This window comes from Crotalus tigris, unplaced genomic scaffold (genome assembly GCF_016545835.1).
Source record: "Crotalus tigris isolate CLP2741 ecotype Arizona unplaced genomic scaffold, ASM1654583v1 scf7180000019021.11574027:1482141, whole genome shotgun sequence".
NCBI classification, from domain to species: Eukaryota; Metazoa; Chordata; class Lepidosauria; order Squamata; family Viperidae; genus Crotalus; species Crotalus tigris.
This window is the reverse complement of record NW_024097333.1, coordinates 1,438,787-1,453,948: the sequence shown is the minus strand read 5'-3', so window position 1 is coordinate 1,453,948 and position 15,162 is coordinate 1,438,787. Positions and strand designations below refer to the sequence as shown.

The window sequence follows — 15,162 nt, the reverse complement described above, 5'->3', positions numbered from 1 at the left end:
CATTCCACCCAGCACGCCTACTATCTCAGTAGGAATTAGAATAACGGGTTCTCCACCTTGGCAACTTTAAGACTTGTGGACTTCAACTCCCAGAATTCCTCAGCCAGCAAAGCTGGCTGAGGAATTCTGGGAGTTGAAGTCCACAAGTCTTAAAGTTGCCAAGGTTGAGAACCCCTGGATAGAATAACAGAGTTGGAAGGGACCTTGTAGGTCATCTAGTCCAATCCCTTGCTCAAGCAGGAGACCCTACCTACAACATCATTCCTGATAGATGGCTGTCCTGTCTTTTCTTAAAAGCCTCCAGGGATGAACTCCCACAACTTCTGAAGGCAACTTCTGTTCCACTGACTGATTGTTCTCAGTGTCAGGAAATTTCTCCTTATTTCTAGGTTGAATCTCTCCTTGACCAGTTTCCTTCCGTTATTCCTTGTCTGTCCTTCAGGTGCTTTGGAAAATAGGGTGACCCCCCTCCTCTCTGTGGAAGCCCCTCAGATATTGGAAGGCTGCTATCAGTGTTAGGAATAAAATTTTAGAATAAAAAGTAAAGTTAAGTGACACGTACTGTGTAAAATTTCTACACGCAGACAGAAAGATTTCTACACAAAATTTCTACACGTAGACTGCAAGATTTCTACACAATTTCTACATGTACACGTACCTTGGAAGAGTTCTGCACGTAGGCTATAGGATTTCCACACTGAGCTATAGGATTTCATGATAAAGTACATATAAGGCAGTGGTTCTCAACCTTTCTAATGCCGCGACCCCATAATACAGTTCCCCATGTTGTGGTGACCCCCAACCACTTATACATCACTGGGTGCCAGGGACGTGGCCAAAGAAAAGGGGGGAAAAATGGCGGACAGCCTTGTTTGGCGACCCCCGTGAAATGGTTGTTCGACCCCAAATGGGGTCCCGACCCACAGGTTGAGAACCACTGATATAAGGGAATAGGTGAAGCAAAATAGTAAGGGGCAGGGATAATGTATTTTGTTTAGGCGATCCTGATAAGATTGTAACCTCAGAGGAGGGGCCAAGGCGTCGGGATAGAATGTATATAATGTGAGTTTTAGCTGTGACTAGGTGTGGCTCAAATATTTATTTGGAGTCCACCACGCTTTGCAAACCGTTGTAGCCAATAAATCTCTGTCTAATTTCAACTTGCTGTTTGGTGTTATTCAGTGGGCTAGAATTTCTACCAACATCAGCTCACCCATAATCCTTTTTAGTAGACCTGCCATGCTCAGTTCCTGCAACCATTCTTCATACGTTTTAGCTTCCAGTCCCCTAATCATCTTTGTTGCTCTTCTCGGCATTCTTTCCAGAGTCTCTACATCCTTTTTATAGTGTGGTGACCAAAACTGGGTGCAGTATTCTAGGTGTCTTACTAAGGCTTTATAGATCGGTGTTAGTACATCGCGTAATCTTGATTGAATCCCTCTGTTAATACAATCTAGGATTGCATTGGCTTTTTTGGCTGCCGCCACACACAGTTGGCTCATGTTTAATTGATTGTCCATTAAGACTCCAAGATCCCTCTCACAGTTAACTACTATTAAGCCTTTTTTCACCCAATCTATGTTATGGGCATTCAAGCTGAAAAGTTCAACATCCCTAAATTTACAGTCATTTTAATACAGAGCTTATAAATCTCATTCACTTTCTACTCCCCAAATTCCCCAGCGAGCAGTGCTGGCTGAGGAATTCTGCTAATTGTTATCCACATGTATCTATCTATCTATCTATCTATCTATCTATCTATCTATCTATCTATCTATCTATCTATCTATCTATCTAACCATCTATCCATCCATCCATCCATCCATCCATCCATCCATCCATCATGTGAATCTAATCTAATCTAATCTAATCTAATCTAATCTAATCTATCTATCTATCTATCTAACCATCTATCCATCCATCCATCCATCCATCCATCCATCCATCCATCCATCCATCATGTGAATCTAATCTAATCTAATCTAATCTAATCTAATCTAATCTAATCTAATCTATCATTTGCAGAAGGGACTTGGCCTGGCTGCCTTTCCAGGGCTGGGAGGGACTGGCTCAAAGAGCCCCAGCTGGCTTTGTGTTATGACAAGACTCAAACTTGCAACTTCCTGGTTTCCAGCCCAATGCATTTAGCCACAACATTAAATTTCCCCCCATATTATTAGATACATAATGGGCATTTATGTGTAAAAGTAGAGCTTAATTTCTTACTATCTTCTATCTATATAAATAAAAATGTAAATGTTCGTTTGTTGAAAATCTTAAATCTCCGAAAGTTCTTCACCGATTGCTTTGAAATTTTGACACAATGTTGCATTCGAATACACGCGTGTTTTTATATTATATAGATGTCACACCTGTGACAGGTAAAAACATGCTTTTTTTTTCAAAAACAGCGCCATCTGTTGGGTGTAAAAGCAACACACGCTACGTGCGCTTTCTCTTTTCTTTCTTTTCCATTTAACCAGACTGAGCTACAGCTAGTTTTATGTAAAAATGAACATGTAAACAAGCATTCCAATTATTGAAAAAGTTTTGCTTCTTCACTTCTTGAACAAGAAATGAAATGTTTTCAAAGGAAAAAAAAACACAAAGTCCAGTTCACTTCTAGAAAAAGTACCTTTAGGATAACCATGACCTGGATGACTGAGAATCTCCAAAGACATTCATTTTCCAATTTTAAAACTTTTAACTGGGTATGAAACCTGAGAGGATTTGTTCATAGTTTGTCTAAGCATACAGACTAACATTCTTGCTTGTATCCTTGTCATTAAAATAGCACAAAGGAACATGCACTCAATATACATGAATTATGCTGTCAGATCCAATTACTTTCAGATCAGTCAGTAACTTTAATAACTAATAACTTGGAAAAAGAGCAATCAGACACGTAACATTTGGCCAGCCAGTTCTCTTGCTTCATATCAAGATATTCTACCCTTTTAGATTACATTTCCACCCAAATAGGTGTCTTGATATGTACAATCCATACCCTTTTCTATTTTAAATATAGTACACTGTGTTCAAATAACCTGCTAAAGCCACAGTGAAACCACAATTAATTGGATTATAATACAACACTCTTTTAAGGCAGTGTTTCTAACCTTGGGAACTTTAAGATATATTGGACTTCAACTCCCAGAATTCTGGAAGTTGACGTTCATGCATCTTAAAGCATGATGGCAGGGGAATTCTGGGAGTTGAAATCCACCCATCTCAAAGTTGCCAAGTTTGAAAAATACTGTTCTAAGGCACGAATAAGGTTTATTTTTGCAGCCCAGAACCTCATCAGTTTCATAATACTGAAATCTGACAGCAAGATTTGATATTGTTTAATTTTCTCTGTTAAAAATATTTTAAGGCCTTAGCTGTATTTAAACTAGGTGTGCTGAACATACCTAAGGGATGAGTTTATACTCCTTGGCTAATTGTGGTTCAGCTCTTGTCTTGCTATATTTTGGGTATCGCATAATCCCGTTGTGTTGTTGTTCGTCCATCGATTTCGATGAGGACCTTGACATCTTGTGGGTTATGGGCCATCAACGATGTGTCCGTAGGTGGCTAATAAGATCGATGTTAGCACGGAATGTTCTGCCACATACTGAACAAAGAAATGTAGACACTGTTACTTCAGCTCTGGCTTTGCAGAGTGCTCGCTTTTCTTGTGCCAAGATTGTCCTTCTGTGTTCATATGTCTGGCAACCCTGGTACACCAAGGTGCGCCATGTCGGTCAATCATGCACCAGAAGTTCCCAAGAGATGGTGTTAATATCCAGGGACTTAAGAGAGGCTTTCAACGTGTCTTTGTATCGCTTCTTTTGTCCCCCGTGCGATCGCTTTCCTTGAGACAGCTCACCATAGAAGAGCTGTTTAGGGATGCGATGATCTGGCATACCTGGGCCCTTGTGTGATGAGGACACAGTCATTGCATTAACAAAAAAGCCCGGTTTAGCCCCCAAAACAGAAAATGTGGCCCCTTCCAACATTTAGAAAGGAAATTGCTTTCCTCAATCTGAGACTATCTCAGAGAGGGAGACTTTTGGGCTACAGATACCTGCAGTCTGGAACATTTGAGCTACTTTCTCAGACACACAATTTTTTTTCACAGTTTTGTTTAGGAGCAATATTTCTGACCCGTAATCTCTCCTCAGCCCATCTTAATTTGAAATTATATACAGATAACCCTCATTTAGAGATCACATATGGGACCTGTAACTCAGTCGTTAAGTATAATAGTCACTAAGTGAAACTTGAACTTACGTTTGCATTCTCCTGCTTTTCAGTACCACAAAGCAACTTAGAATCATAGACTCTGAGGGTTGGAAGGGACCTTGGAGGTCTTCTAGTCCAATCCCCTGCTCAAGCAGGAGACCCTATACCAGTGTTTCTCAACCTTGACCATTTTAAGGCATGTGGACTTCAACTCCCAGAATTCCACAGCCAGCAATGCTGGCTGTGGAATTCTGGGAGCTGAAGTCCACATGCCTTAAAATGGTCAAGGTTGAGAAACACTGCCCTATACCATCCTAGTTAAATGTCTTCCAATCTCTTCTTGAAAACTTCCAGTGATGGAGCATCCACAGCTTCTGGAGGCAAGCCGTCCCACTGGTTGATTGTTCCCATTGTCAGGAAATTGATCCTTAGTTCTAGACTGGATCTGTCTTTGATAAATTTCTACCCATTACTTTAGTGTCTGCAAAGAGTCACTAAACAAGGGCACTTTATAATGCTCTTTTATAGATCAGGATTTGTCGATATTTTAATACCAGTAAAAGATAAATTTGACCTTGGTATTCTAGTTTTCTTTGACCCCTTATTATCATATTATTTTTGTTGGTTGAAGAGGAGACACCCTTTGGGCCCCAGGGCTTGAGGAAGGCTGGATTGGACAGATCTCAGCTTTGATTTCAGCCAACATCTCTGGAAGTTCAAAGGTGTGATGTGTCAAGGTGGGAGCCCCCACCAAGGCAGGGTGGCCCGGATTGGCCCCACAGGAGGACAGATGGGGCTCACCAGTCACCTCTGCTCGTGGGACAATCCAAAGCAGGCTTCGTCAGACACGGATAAGCGCCGTCCAATCTTGGATAAGCTGACTCTGTTCCTCAGAGGAAAGTCCTCAGAGAAAGAAGACCCTTCCCGTCCCGGGATGCTGTCAGGCAAGTCTGGAGGACAAAGCATCTTTCCCAGAAGATGAGCTTCTGGAGGTCCAGCTGGGCTTATGCAACTTAGCGGCCTTTGAGGAGACGTCAGGACAGGCTTGTGGGCAGGAGCAGTCTTCTCCATTCGGGATCCTCCCTGTGAACCATCCACGTCACCATAGGAGTAGGTGTGCATTCTCTGCATGGGAGCCTGGGCCACGTGCCTCTCCTTGGCGAGAGCCACGGCCTCGTCGAACGACATGCTTCCACTGTAGCGCCAGTTGCTCCAGCGCTGCTTCTGGGGCGTGACCTCCAAACCCTCCTTGGTGGATCTCTGTGTTCCAGGGAGATATCCTTTCCCTTCGTCGTGTTGGCCGCTGTTCTGTTTCTCTAAACTTCCTGGTTGGAAGCCCTTCATGAGATGAAGGCTGCTGCCTCCAACCTCTCCACTCTTGGTCCACGAAAAACATTTGTCCCGTGAAGAAGGCGGTGGCTTTGGGGTGATGTCCTCCACGTTCTTACAGTCCTTGCTGAACTTCTCCAAGCTCACAGGCATGGAATTGCGTTGCTTTGGGAGGACGTTTGAATTGCTGCACCAATTCTCAGAAGAGCTGGATGGGCCGCTAGGAGATGTTGGAAAATGTTCCATCTTTTGGTCCAAGCTGGTCAGGTGGAAAGGCCTTTTCAAAGAGCTTTGGCTGAATTCCTGCTTGTTCCCATTCTCACTGGTCTTAACTAGGACAGGGTTGAGATGTTCCTTGCTGGGAATCATTGGCTTTAAGGAAGGAGGCAACTTGGCAAACTGGGGCTTTGGGGGCACCACTGGGAACGATTTCACTTGCTGAACTCGGGGAGTAATAGATGCCAACTTCATGTGGACGCTTCCATCCCAGAGTTCGTGCTTTGGAGCATAGGAAGCTTCCACTGGCAATCCAGCCTGAGGTTTCTGCAGAAGACTTTCTAGGCCAGGGTTTGGAGGAGAGGCTGTGAGGGAGAAGTCTTCAGAGTCCATGCAACTGTCAGACAAAGATACAGAAGAAGAATAAGAAGAGATATGCTCTGGATTTGGTGCTGGGAAGTTTATATTCTCAGAATTATTATCCAGTAAAGAAGGAATCAAACTCTGAAGAAAGTTGAGTTCCTCCACAGATGAAACAGCTTGGGCAGCATCTCCATGATGCATTTCTCCTGTCTCTTGAACCACAAGTGTGTCACCTAAGGGTTTGTTACATCTTCCAATCACCTCTGGAGGAACTTCTGCTCTCATGCTGCAAGGAAGATGTGAAGTGTGTTCAATTTTAGGTGTGTTCTGAGGTTGCCACTTCTCTTCAATACTTGATTTGATTGGTTGGTTTTCAGACTCTGGATCCCGAGGTATTTGGAAGATAACTTTTTCAGGAAGTCCAGTTTTTGGGACAAAGAGATCCACTCTATTTCCAACATTTCTATCTTCTATCTGCAACGATGAAATAATGGGTTCTACCTTATTATCCTCGCCATTTTTCCCCCCAGATTCTGAATCCAGAGTTTTTAGGTAAGCAACTTCTTCAGGACATCCAGTTTTATGGACAAAGAGACCAACCTCACTTCCAACATTTGCATCTTCGATTTGCAGCATTGAAAAAATGGGTTCTATCTCAGCTTTGTCAGTCAGGTGGCTTTCCACCTCATTGGTGTTGCTTCTGGAATCCAATTCCATTTCATGTGGCTTGGCTAATTTTGGATCCAGGCCCTTGGTTACTAAGTCACAAGTTGAGAAGACACCTTGCCGAGGTTCCAGGCCAGGTTCAGGTAAATGTGAGCTCTTTGGATCTTCAACCAAGGTTTCTGAAGCCGTCCTGAAGGTCTGATCTTCCACTGTGAGTTTTGGAGGGGGGATGTGAGGAGTTTGATGTCCATCAGATTGCTGAAGATGTTCTAGTTTGCTTGCTAAGGGGCTGAGGTCATCAAAAGCGCTCAGATAGATCTCCTCAACATCAACCTCCTTAGATGGCTCTTCCTCAATGAACCCCATGGCGAGATAGTATTGGTCATCTTCTCCTTCTGAATGCTCATTCATGCATTCTTCAATGGACAGGTAATCCAGGTGTGGCATTGTAGAATACATCTCCAGCTAAAGGGGGTGGAAGGAAGGAGACAGCCTTAGAAACAAGACTAATTTCTCAAAAATTAATAGAGAAAGCATGTATTGATAATCTTCACACAGTTAATTTGAGAAAGAAAAAAATTACAGAACATCAATTTTTAACTTACACTTTCTCTTCATAAAATCAATGAGAATAATATTAGGTGATTAGACAATCACCTAAATATGAGCCAGCCGTGTGCTGCAGCTGCCAAAAAGGCCAACACAGTGTTAGGCTGCTTTAACAGAGGGATAGAATCAAGATCACGTGAAGTGTTAATACCACTTTAGAAGGCCTTGGTAAGGCCACACTTGGAATACTGCATCCAGTTTTGGTCACCACAATGTAAAAAAGATGTTGAGACTCTAGAAAGAGTACAGAGAAGAGCAACAAAGATGATCAGGGGACTGGAGGCTAAAACATATAAGGAACGGTTGCCAGAATTGGGTATGTCTAGTTTAACGAAGAGAAGGACAAGGGGGGACATGATAGCAGTATTCCAATATCTCAGGGGCTGCCATAAAGAAGAGGGAATCAAGCTATTTTCCAAAGCCCTGAAGGCAGGACAAGAAACAACGGGTGGAAACTAATCAAGGAGAGAAGCAACCTAGAACTAAGGAGAAACTTCCTGACAGTGAGAACAATTAATCAGTGGAACAACCTGCCTCCAGAAGCAGTAAATGCTCCAACACTGGAAGTTTTTAAGAAGAGACTGGACAGCCATTTGCCCGAAATGGTATAGGGTTTCCTGCCTGAGCAGGGGGTTGGACTAGATGACCTCCAAGGTCCCTTCCAACTTTACTACTACTACTACTATATTATTGAGGATCATCGCACAGTCAGCCAGATGTTCAGACTGGATTTGGCATTTTGTCTACCTATCGAGTCCTTACCCAGGACCTGGGATAGGCAGATGTGGATGTTTGATGGTATTACAGGTATCGTCGCAGGATGGAAGCAGTTCCTAGTAAGGCCGCCTTTTGCAATTGACTAATAGCGAATCTGTCAATGCCAATGGTGTTCAAGTGGTGCTCCAGTTGTTTTGGGATTGCACCCAAGGAGCCTATTACTATTGGTACTACCCTTGCTTGCTTTTGCCACAGTCTTTCTATTTCTATTTGTAGGTCTTTGTATTTTGTTATCTTCTCCAGTTCTTTCTCTTCTATTCTGCTATCTCCAGGCACTGCCACGTCCACTATCCAGACTTTTTTGTCTTTCTTATCGACAATTGTTAAGTCTGGGGTGTTATGTTGCAGGTGCTTGTCTGTTTGAATTCTGAAGTCCCAGAGCAGTTTAATTTTATCATTTTCTATGACTTTCTCTATTTTATGATCCCACCAGTTTTTGCTTACAGGCAAATGATATTTTTTGCAGATCTTCCAATGGACCATTGTTGCTACTTTGTCATGCCGCTGCTTGTAATCAGTCTGTGCAATCTTCTTGCAACATTATTATTATTATTATTATTATTTGCCATTTCAGGCACTAGGTGAAAGCACTAGGCTAGAAACTGGGAGATGGTGAGTTCTAGTTCTGCCTTAGGCACAAAAGCCAGCTGGGTGACTTTGGACCAATCACTAGGAGAAAATTTCTAGTTCTGCCTTAGCCATGAAAGCCAACTGGGAGGCATTGGGTCAGTTGGTTTCTCTCAGCCCAAGCCAACTCACAGGGTGGTTGTGGGGAAAATAGGAGGAGGAAAGCTACAAGAAGGAAAGCTACCACAAGGATACAAAGTGAGAAGATGGTGTCCAAAGCGTACTCTCTCGTCTCCATGATGCTCCCCTTCCTGTTGCTCAGAAAGGCCTCTTTCCCCTCAGGCTGAAGAAAAGCGGTAAAGAAAGAGGGCCAAACCATGGCACTCACCTCTATCCCAGCTGCGATCATCTCGTGCATAAACCCACTTCCCAAATCATCTTCCATGCTTGGCAAGCTCTCCAAGCCACATGGCGGAACCTCCGGACGTTGCTTGGTCTCCGACTGCAGCTGATCCTCTGCCACCACAGTGTCGATCCAGGCGTCGGCACCGTCCAGGAATGAGAAAGAGTCCTCGACTTCCATAGACATCCGGCTCTCTTCATGGTCCATTTCAGCTTCGACGTTTGTTCCTAAAATGCATGCAGGCAAAAAAATTTAAAAAAAAAAATCAGCCTAGATTTCACAGTAGGGATTAGGTCCCTACCGTACAAATAAAGGCAATCCTCTACTTAAAAGCACAATCAGACCCCAAATTTCTGCTGTTTAAGTGAGCCGAGGTGGCGCAGCAGTTAGAGTGCAGTACTGCAGGCCACTTTAGCTGACTGTGTTCAGCAGGTCAGCGGTTCAAATCTCACCGGCTCAAGGTTGACTCAGCCTTCCATCCTTCCGGGGTAGGTAAAATGAGGACCCAGATTGTTGGGGGCAATGTAAATATATATATACGTTGCTTACTGGTGTACACCGCTTAGAGCAGTGGTTCTCAACCTGTGGGTTGGGACCCCATTTGGGGTCGAACAACCATTTCATGGGGGTCGCCAAACAATGCAGTCCGCCATTTTTTTCTTCCTTTTCCTTAGCTGTGCTACTCCCTTTTATTCTGTTGGCTTTTGAAAGCCAATAGAATAGACTCTCTTGAATGGAGTCTAATTCTATTGGCTTTCAAAAGCCAATAGGAATTGTCCAGGCTGTCTCTGCCCTGCTGAGCCCGCCAAAAGTCCCATTCTGCAAACGGTGCTGCACCAGTTGAGTAGTCCTCGACTTACAACCGGCTGAGTAGTCCTCAACTTACAACCGGTTGGGGGTCACAGCATTAAAAAGGTTGAGAACCACTGGCTTAGAGAGTGTTTGCACTTAAAGCGGTATATAAGTCTCATAAATAAATAAATAAGTGAGACATTTGTTAAGTGAGTTCTGTCTCATTTTATCAGCTTCCTTGCCACAGCTGTTAAGCGAATCCCTGCAGTTAATAAGTTAGTAACCCGGTTGTTAAGTGTATCTGGGTTCCCCATTCACTTTGTTTGTCAGAAGGTCATAAAAGGGGATGACGTGATTTTGGGACACAGCAACAGTCATAAGTATGAACCAGTGGCCAAGCCGTCTGAATTTTGATCACACGATCACGGGGATGCTACAAAGGCCATAAGCGTGAAAAATGTTCATAAGTCACTTTTTTCAGTGCCATTGTAACTTTGAATGGTCACTAAGTGGATTATTATAAGTCGAGGACTACCTGTATTACTTTGGCTTGAGTAACAAATTAAAATTAACATGTGCAAAGGAACGGTATAGGGGAGAAAATGAACCATAGCCAAGCATGATTTTAAAATATAAAGTCACCTGTTTCAAACTTGCACGGCTGGGGATAAACCCCAGGTAGGCCCTGATTTACAGCCATTTGTTTAGTGACCATTCAAAGTTACTATGAAAACAATGATTTACAACTGGTCCTCACACTTATGGCCATCACAGCAATCCCTGGGTTATGTGATCAAAATTCAGGTATTCAGCAATGGGCATATATTTACAACAGCTGCAGCGTCCTGGGGGGGGGAGAGTAATCACGTGATCGCCATTTCTTGATCTGCTTAACGACCATGAGATTCACCTAGCAATGGCAGCAATTCACTTAACATGCGAATGGCAAAAAAAAATTTTTATATAAAAACTGGGTATAACTTAAAAACTGCCTTGCTTAGCACCAAAAATTCTGGTTTGAATTGTGGGTGTAAGTAGAGAACTACCTGTAGTTATATAAACAGGGAAAATCAAACTCAAGGATTTTCTATTGACATAGTGGATAAAGTACTATTAGGCAGCTTTTTACTTTTACATAATAGTATAAACTAGCCACTTCTATAACAACAAACCTATCTAGTTGGTAAAACCCAAAAATCAAAGTTTCATTTTTTTCCACCTCAAGCACAAAGTCCAGAAATGGTTTCCAAGTAGAAAGAAAGAATTGTGTTTTTTTTCTTTGTTCAAATACGAACATTAACACTGACCTTCATCTACTTCCTCATTGGCAGTGAGGGTGGACATCAGTTTCTCCTTGTCTTCTGTCCCCCGAGGAAAGTCTTCTCCATTGGAAGAAAGGGCCTCCAGAGTCTCCACGGTGCAGTGGCTCAGTGCTGGACACTCCAGGCCTCTGGTCAGCCGGGACAAAGTGAGGTTGGAGGTGATGTGGAATGGGACGGTGACTGAGAAGGGTCCTGAGATATGGACCCCGGCACACTTCTCAGCCCGGTTCTTGGAACTCTTGGGCGAACGTCCTTGAGAGGTCCCTCCAACAAGACTGGACCTGCTGATTTTGGGGGTGGTGGGTTCCGACTTGGTGGCTTCCTCCTGTATGTCTTCAGATTTACTCTTGGCAGACACGTATCCGGATTCGGAGAAGCTGCTGTTTAGTGAAACTGGACCATCAAAGTACTTGTGTTTTGGAGATATCTCTGTCCCCAGGTGAGCATCATCTGCATGCAGAAGAAAGGGACCGATCAGAGAGAGCTGTGGAGCAACGCCCAGGTATCCAACCAGTAGAAATAGAAATAGAAATAACATCCTAATAAAATTATTATAAAACAAGCGGAGCCATCTCCCCCACATCTCCTGCCAGACCTGGGAGGGATCACCAGGGAAGAGAGAGCTGGAGGAAGCAGGCATTTCATCGTAATTTCTCCCATCCCATGGAGGTTACTAACAGTTTAGCTGTAGTTAGCATCAGATTTATAATCTATTGTTTTTATTTTTTATTTTTTGCAGATTTCTCGACCTACCATCACCAACCGATGGCACACAGCTGAGGGAGTCCATGCTTTTGGCTGGACGCAGCCGTATCTTACCCAGTTTGTCCTCTGGAACAGAAAAGGCAGGATTGAGCTGTGTTAGCAAGAATTCGTTCAATCTCAAATGTTTCTGAGAGGAAGGCAGATTTTTTTTCTTACAAAAGGCCAGTGACTCCCTGGGAAATTCAGGTAGCCCTCACCTTATGGCCAGTCAGTTAGAGAACATTCAAAGTTGCGATGGGACTGATTTAAACCAGCCAGACATAAGAATTGCCTGAAGATTTGAACTTTAGTAACCTGAAAACTGATTATAATGTGGGAAACACACCTCCTGAGTATGCAATTGGGCATTAACAACATCATGGGATGATATGAAATGTTACATGGTACACATCAAGCTAGTGAGCATGCTTGCTAGATTACAGATGTGTCAAATTATGCCAACCAATGAAAGAACTCATTCCAAACCCAATATGTTTGTTATTCTGTTGGAAGGGACCTTGAAGGTCATCTACAACTCCTGCTCAAGCAGGAAACTCTATACCATCCTGGACAAATTGTTATCCAATCTCTTTTTAAAAACCTCCAGTGTTGGAGCTTCTGGAGGCAGCTCACTGCTTCTGGAGGTGGGTTGTTCCACTGGTTAATTGTTCTCACTGTCAGGAAGTTTCTCCTTAGTTCTAGATTGCTTCTCTGCTTGATTAGTTTCCATCCGTTACTTTCTGTCTTGTCTTCAGGTGCTTTGGAGAATAGGTTGACCCCCTCCTCTTTGTGACAACCCCTCAAATATTGGAAGACTGCTATCCTGTCTTCCCTGGTCTTTCTTTTTACTAGACTAGCCATGCCCAGCTCCTGCAACCATTCTTTGTATGTTTTAGCCTCCAGTCCCCCAATCATCTTTGTCGCTCTTCTCCTCACTCTTTCCAGAGTCTCAACATCTTTTTTCTATCTTTTCGTTTTTGTCTATTTTTTGTAAATATAAAGGGTTTCCCAACCTTTCTAAGAGGACCTTCATCTTGTATCCATGGAGGATCTCTTTTTACTTATGCATAAATAAAGATTTACTGTTCCGGATCAGATCCTATTTTGGGCAAAGGCCCAGCTGGCTAAGAATCTTGCCCATGTTTATGGCTATCCTAGATCTTGGCTTGGGCAGTGAAGAGAAGAAGACTATGGGAAGCCAGAAAGACACACTTGGGAGGAGACTAGAATGGCAAGCCGAATCCCCTTCTCCTTCCTTGCTCCTCCCTTCTCCACGATTCCCCCATGAAGGCCACATAACAGGGATTTTTTTAGTATCAACAGGGACCGTGTAATATTGTTGTACTTGTTAACTAACATCATTATGTTGTAAAGTAAAAAAAGCCCCTGGTTTCATCAGACCTCATTGAAATGGACACCCATTTCAATGAGGTCTGGAGACGTTTCGACGAAGTCTCATTCGTCATCTTCAGGCTGGTGTTTTCAGCTTCGTGCTTCTAGGAGCAATGTGTGATCACTGGCAGTTAAAAGGAAGGAACAGCTACGATCACACATTGCTCCTAGAAGCACAAAGCCGAAAACACCAGCCTGAAGATGACGAATGAGACTTTGTCAAAACGTCGCCAAGACACTTCCAATTTGACGCGGGAGAAAACCTGAATAACCAAAGACCTACATATATATATATATATACACACACAAAGGAGGGGTTATTTTTGTCCTGTCCCATCAACTGTTCTCTTGTGATTTTCTTCGATGTCTTAACTATAAAGGGAATATAAAGTGGGTCTCGAGGTTTCCTCTTTGAATTAGGGGAATCCTTTTTAACCAGAACGTTTTGAATAAATCCAAATAAAATTATCTTCCTGTCTTGGTCAGTTGCATTGAAAAAAATATGCATGCCTCTGCACGAGCCTAGAAGCCATATTTTGACCCTCACTCTGGAGCAGTAGCAGGAGGCGAAATGTGCCTCTGTCAAAAGGGCAAACTCGATTTTGAGCCACAGTTTCTGTGATGGTGGCCTTTCCCAAGCCCCATACTTGCAAATGTGGGGGCAAACACACATTGGGGAAGGGAGAACTCTCTGTACATGTGCGTGGCACAAATTGCTATGCTCCACGCGTCGTTTTTGTGTGGATGAGGACAGATGTCTGTTACCTTTGTCTTCTGGCTTATTCAACTTGCGTTTGGAGTCGTGGTTGGATCGTCCTAGGTTGAAGATAGACTTCCATTTTTTGGCCTTGAGGGACCCTTTTCTTCTGCAAAGAGGTGGAATTCAGTGTCAACGCTGCAAATATTGTATATTCTTGCTTTCGACAATATGCAGACTTGTCTGGTAATTATGGGGTTAATACAGAGCAGAAGGGGAGTTGGGGGTAAAGCCCGGGAAAGAAAGAGGAAGGAAACCTTTGACCTTCACACTAATTGGAGAATGTGATATATGACGGCTAATTTAGGGAGGGAACATGTTGATAATTTAACTGCTCAGAGGAAGAGAACTTAGATCCTAGCATCCCTCTGTTGTGCCTGTGCCGACATTTTGTAACAATAAAAGACTTTTAGGAAAATAATGCCTGGAAGTTCTTTGGAATGTTTCATTAGCCGGAACCATAACATTTAGGTTACAAAGTATGCTGGGGGAAGCTGTGTATTTAGGGGACCCCCTCTCCCCAAGAGATGAAGCTGTTGAGGCTAGAACCAAAGAGTCCCACGTCAACATAGAACATAGAATCATAAAGATGGAAGGGTCCTTGGGATTCTTCTAAACCAGCGGTTCTCAACCTATGGGTCGTGACCCCATTTGGGGTCGATCGACCATTTTACGGGGGTCGCCAAACAATGCGATCCACCATTTCCCCCCTCAGGGGGTGGCGCCGCGCATGCGCGCCACGCATGGGGTCGCCGCCGCGCATGCGCAGCACATTCGTGTGACGGGGGTCGCCATCACACGAACGTTGAGAAACGCTGTTCTAATCCAAGCCCCTGCCCATGGCAGGAGATTCTATACCATTCCAGGCTTTCTTTGGGCTTGATGAGTTGAATACACACAACCAGAAAGCGAATAGCAATAACTGAACAGTATATTAAGAGTTGGAAGGAACCCTGAAAGTCCTCCAGTCCAACACACCCCCATCCAAGCAGGAGACC

General features: G+C 43.5%; 1 protein-coding gene across 2 annotated transcripts in view; it reads right to left on the bottom strand.

Annotated features, from left to right (window-relative positions):
• Positions 1 to 4,544: 4,544 nt before the first annotated feature.
• Positions 4,545 to 15,162, bottom strand: part of ARHGAP30 (Rho GTPase activating protein 30) — a 37,777-nt gene continuing 27,159 nt past the window's right edge. The window contains exons 8-12 of one of the 2 annotated variants that reach the window (XM_039358531.1): positions 14,173 to 14,273; positions 12,025 to 12,102; positions 11,257 to 11,721; positions 9,143 to 9,384; positions 4,545 to 7,266 (exon numbers count right to left, since the gene is read on the bottom strand). In XM_039358531.1, the coding sequence (XP_039214465.1) occupies positions 5,032 to 7,266; positions 9,143 to 9,384; positions 11,257 to 11,721; positions 12,025 to 12,102; positions 14,173 to 14,273 (3,121 nt within the window). In that variant the 3' untranslated portion in view covers positions 4,545 to 5,031. The remainder of the gene's footprint in view (positions 7,267 to 9,142; positions 9,385 to 11,256; positions 11,722 to 12,024; positions 12,103 to 14,172; positions 14,274 to 15,162) is intronic. The other variant, XM_039358532.1, reaches the window with a different exon arrangement.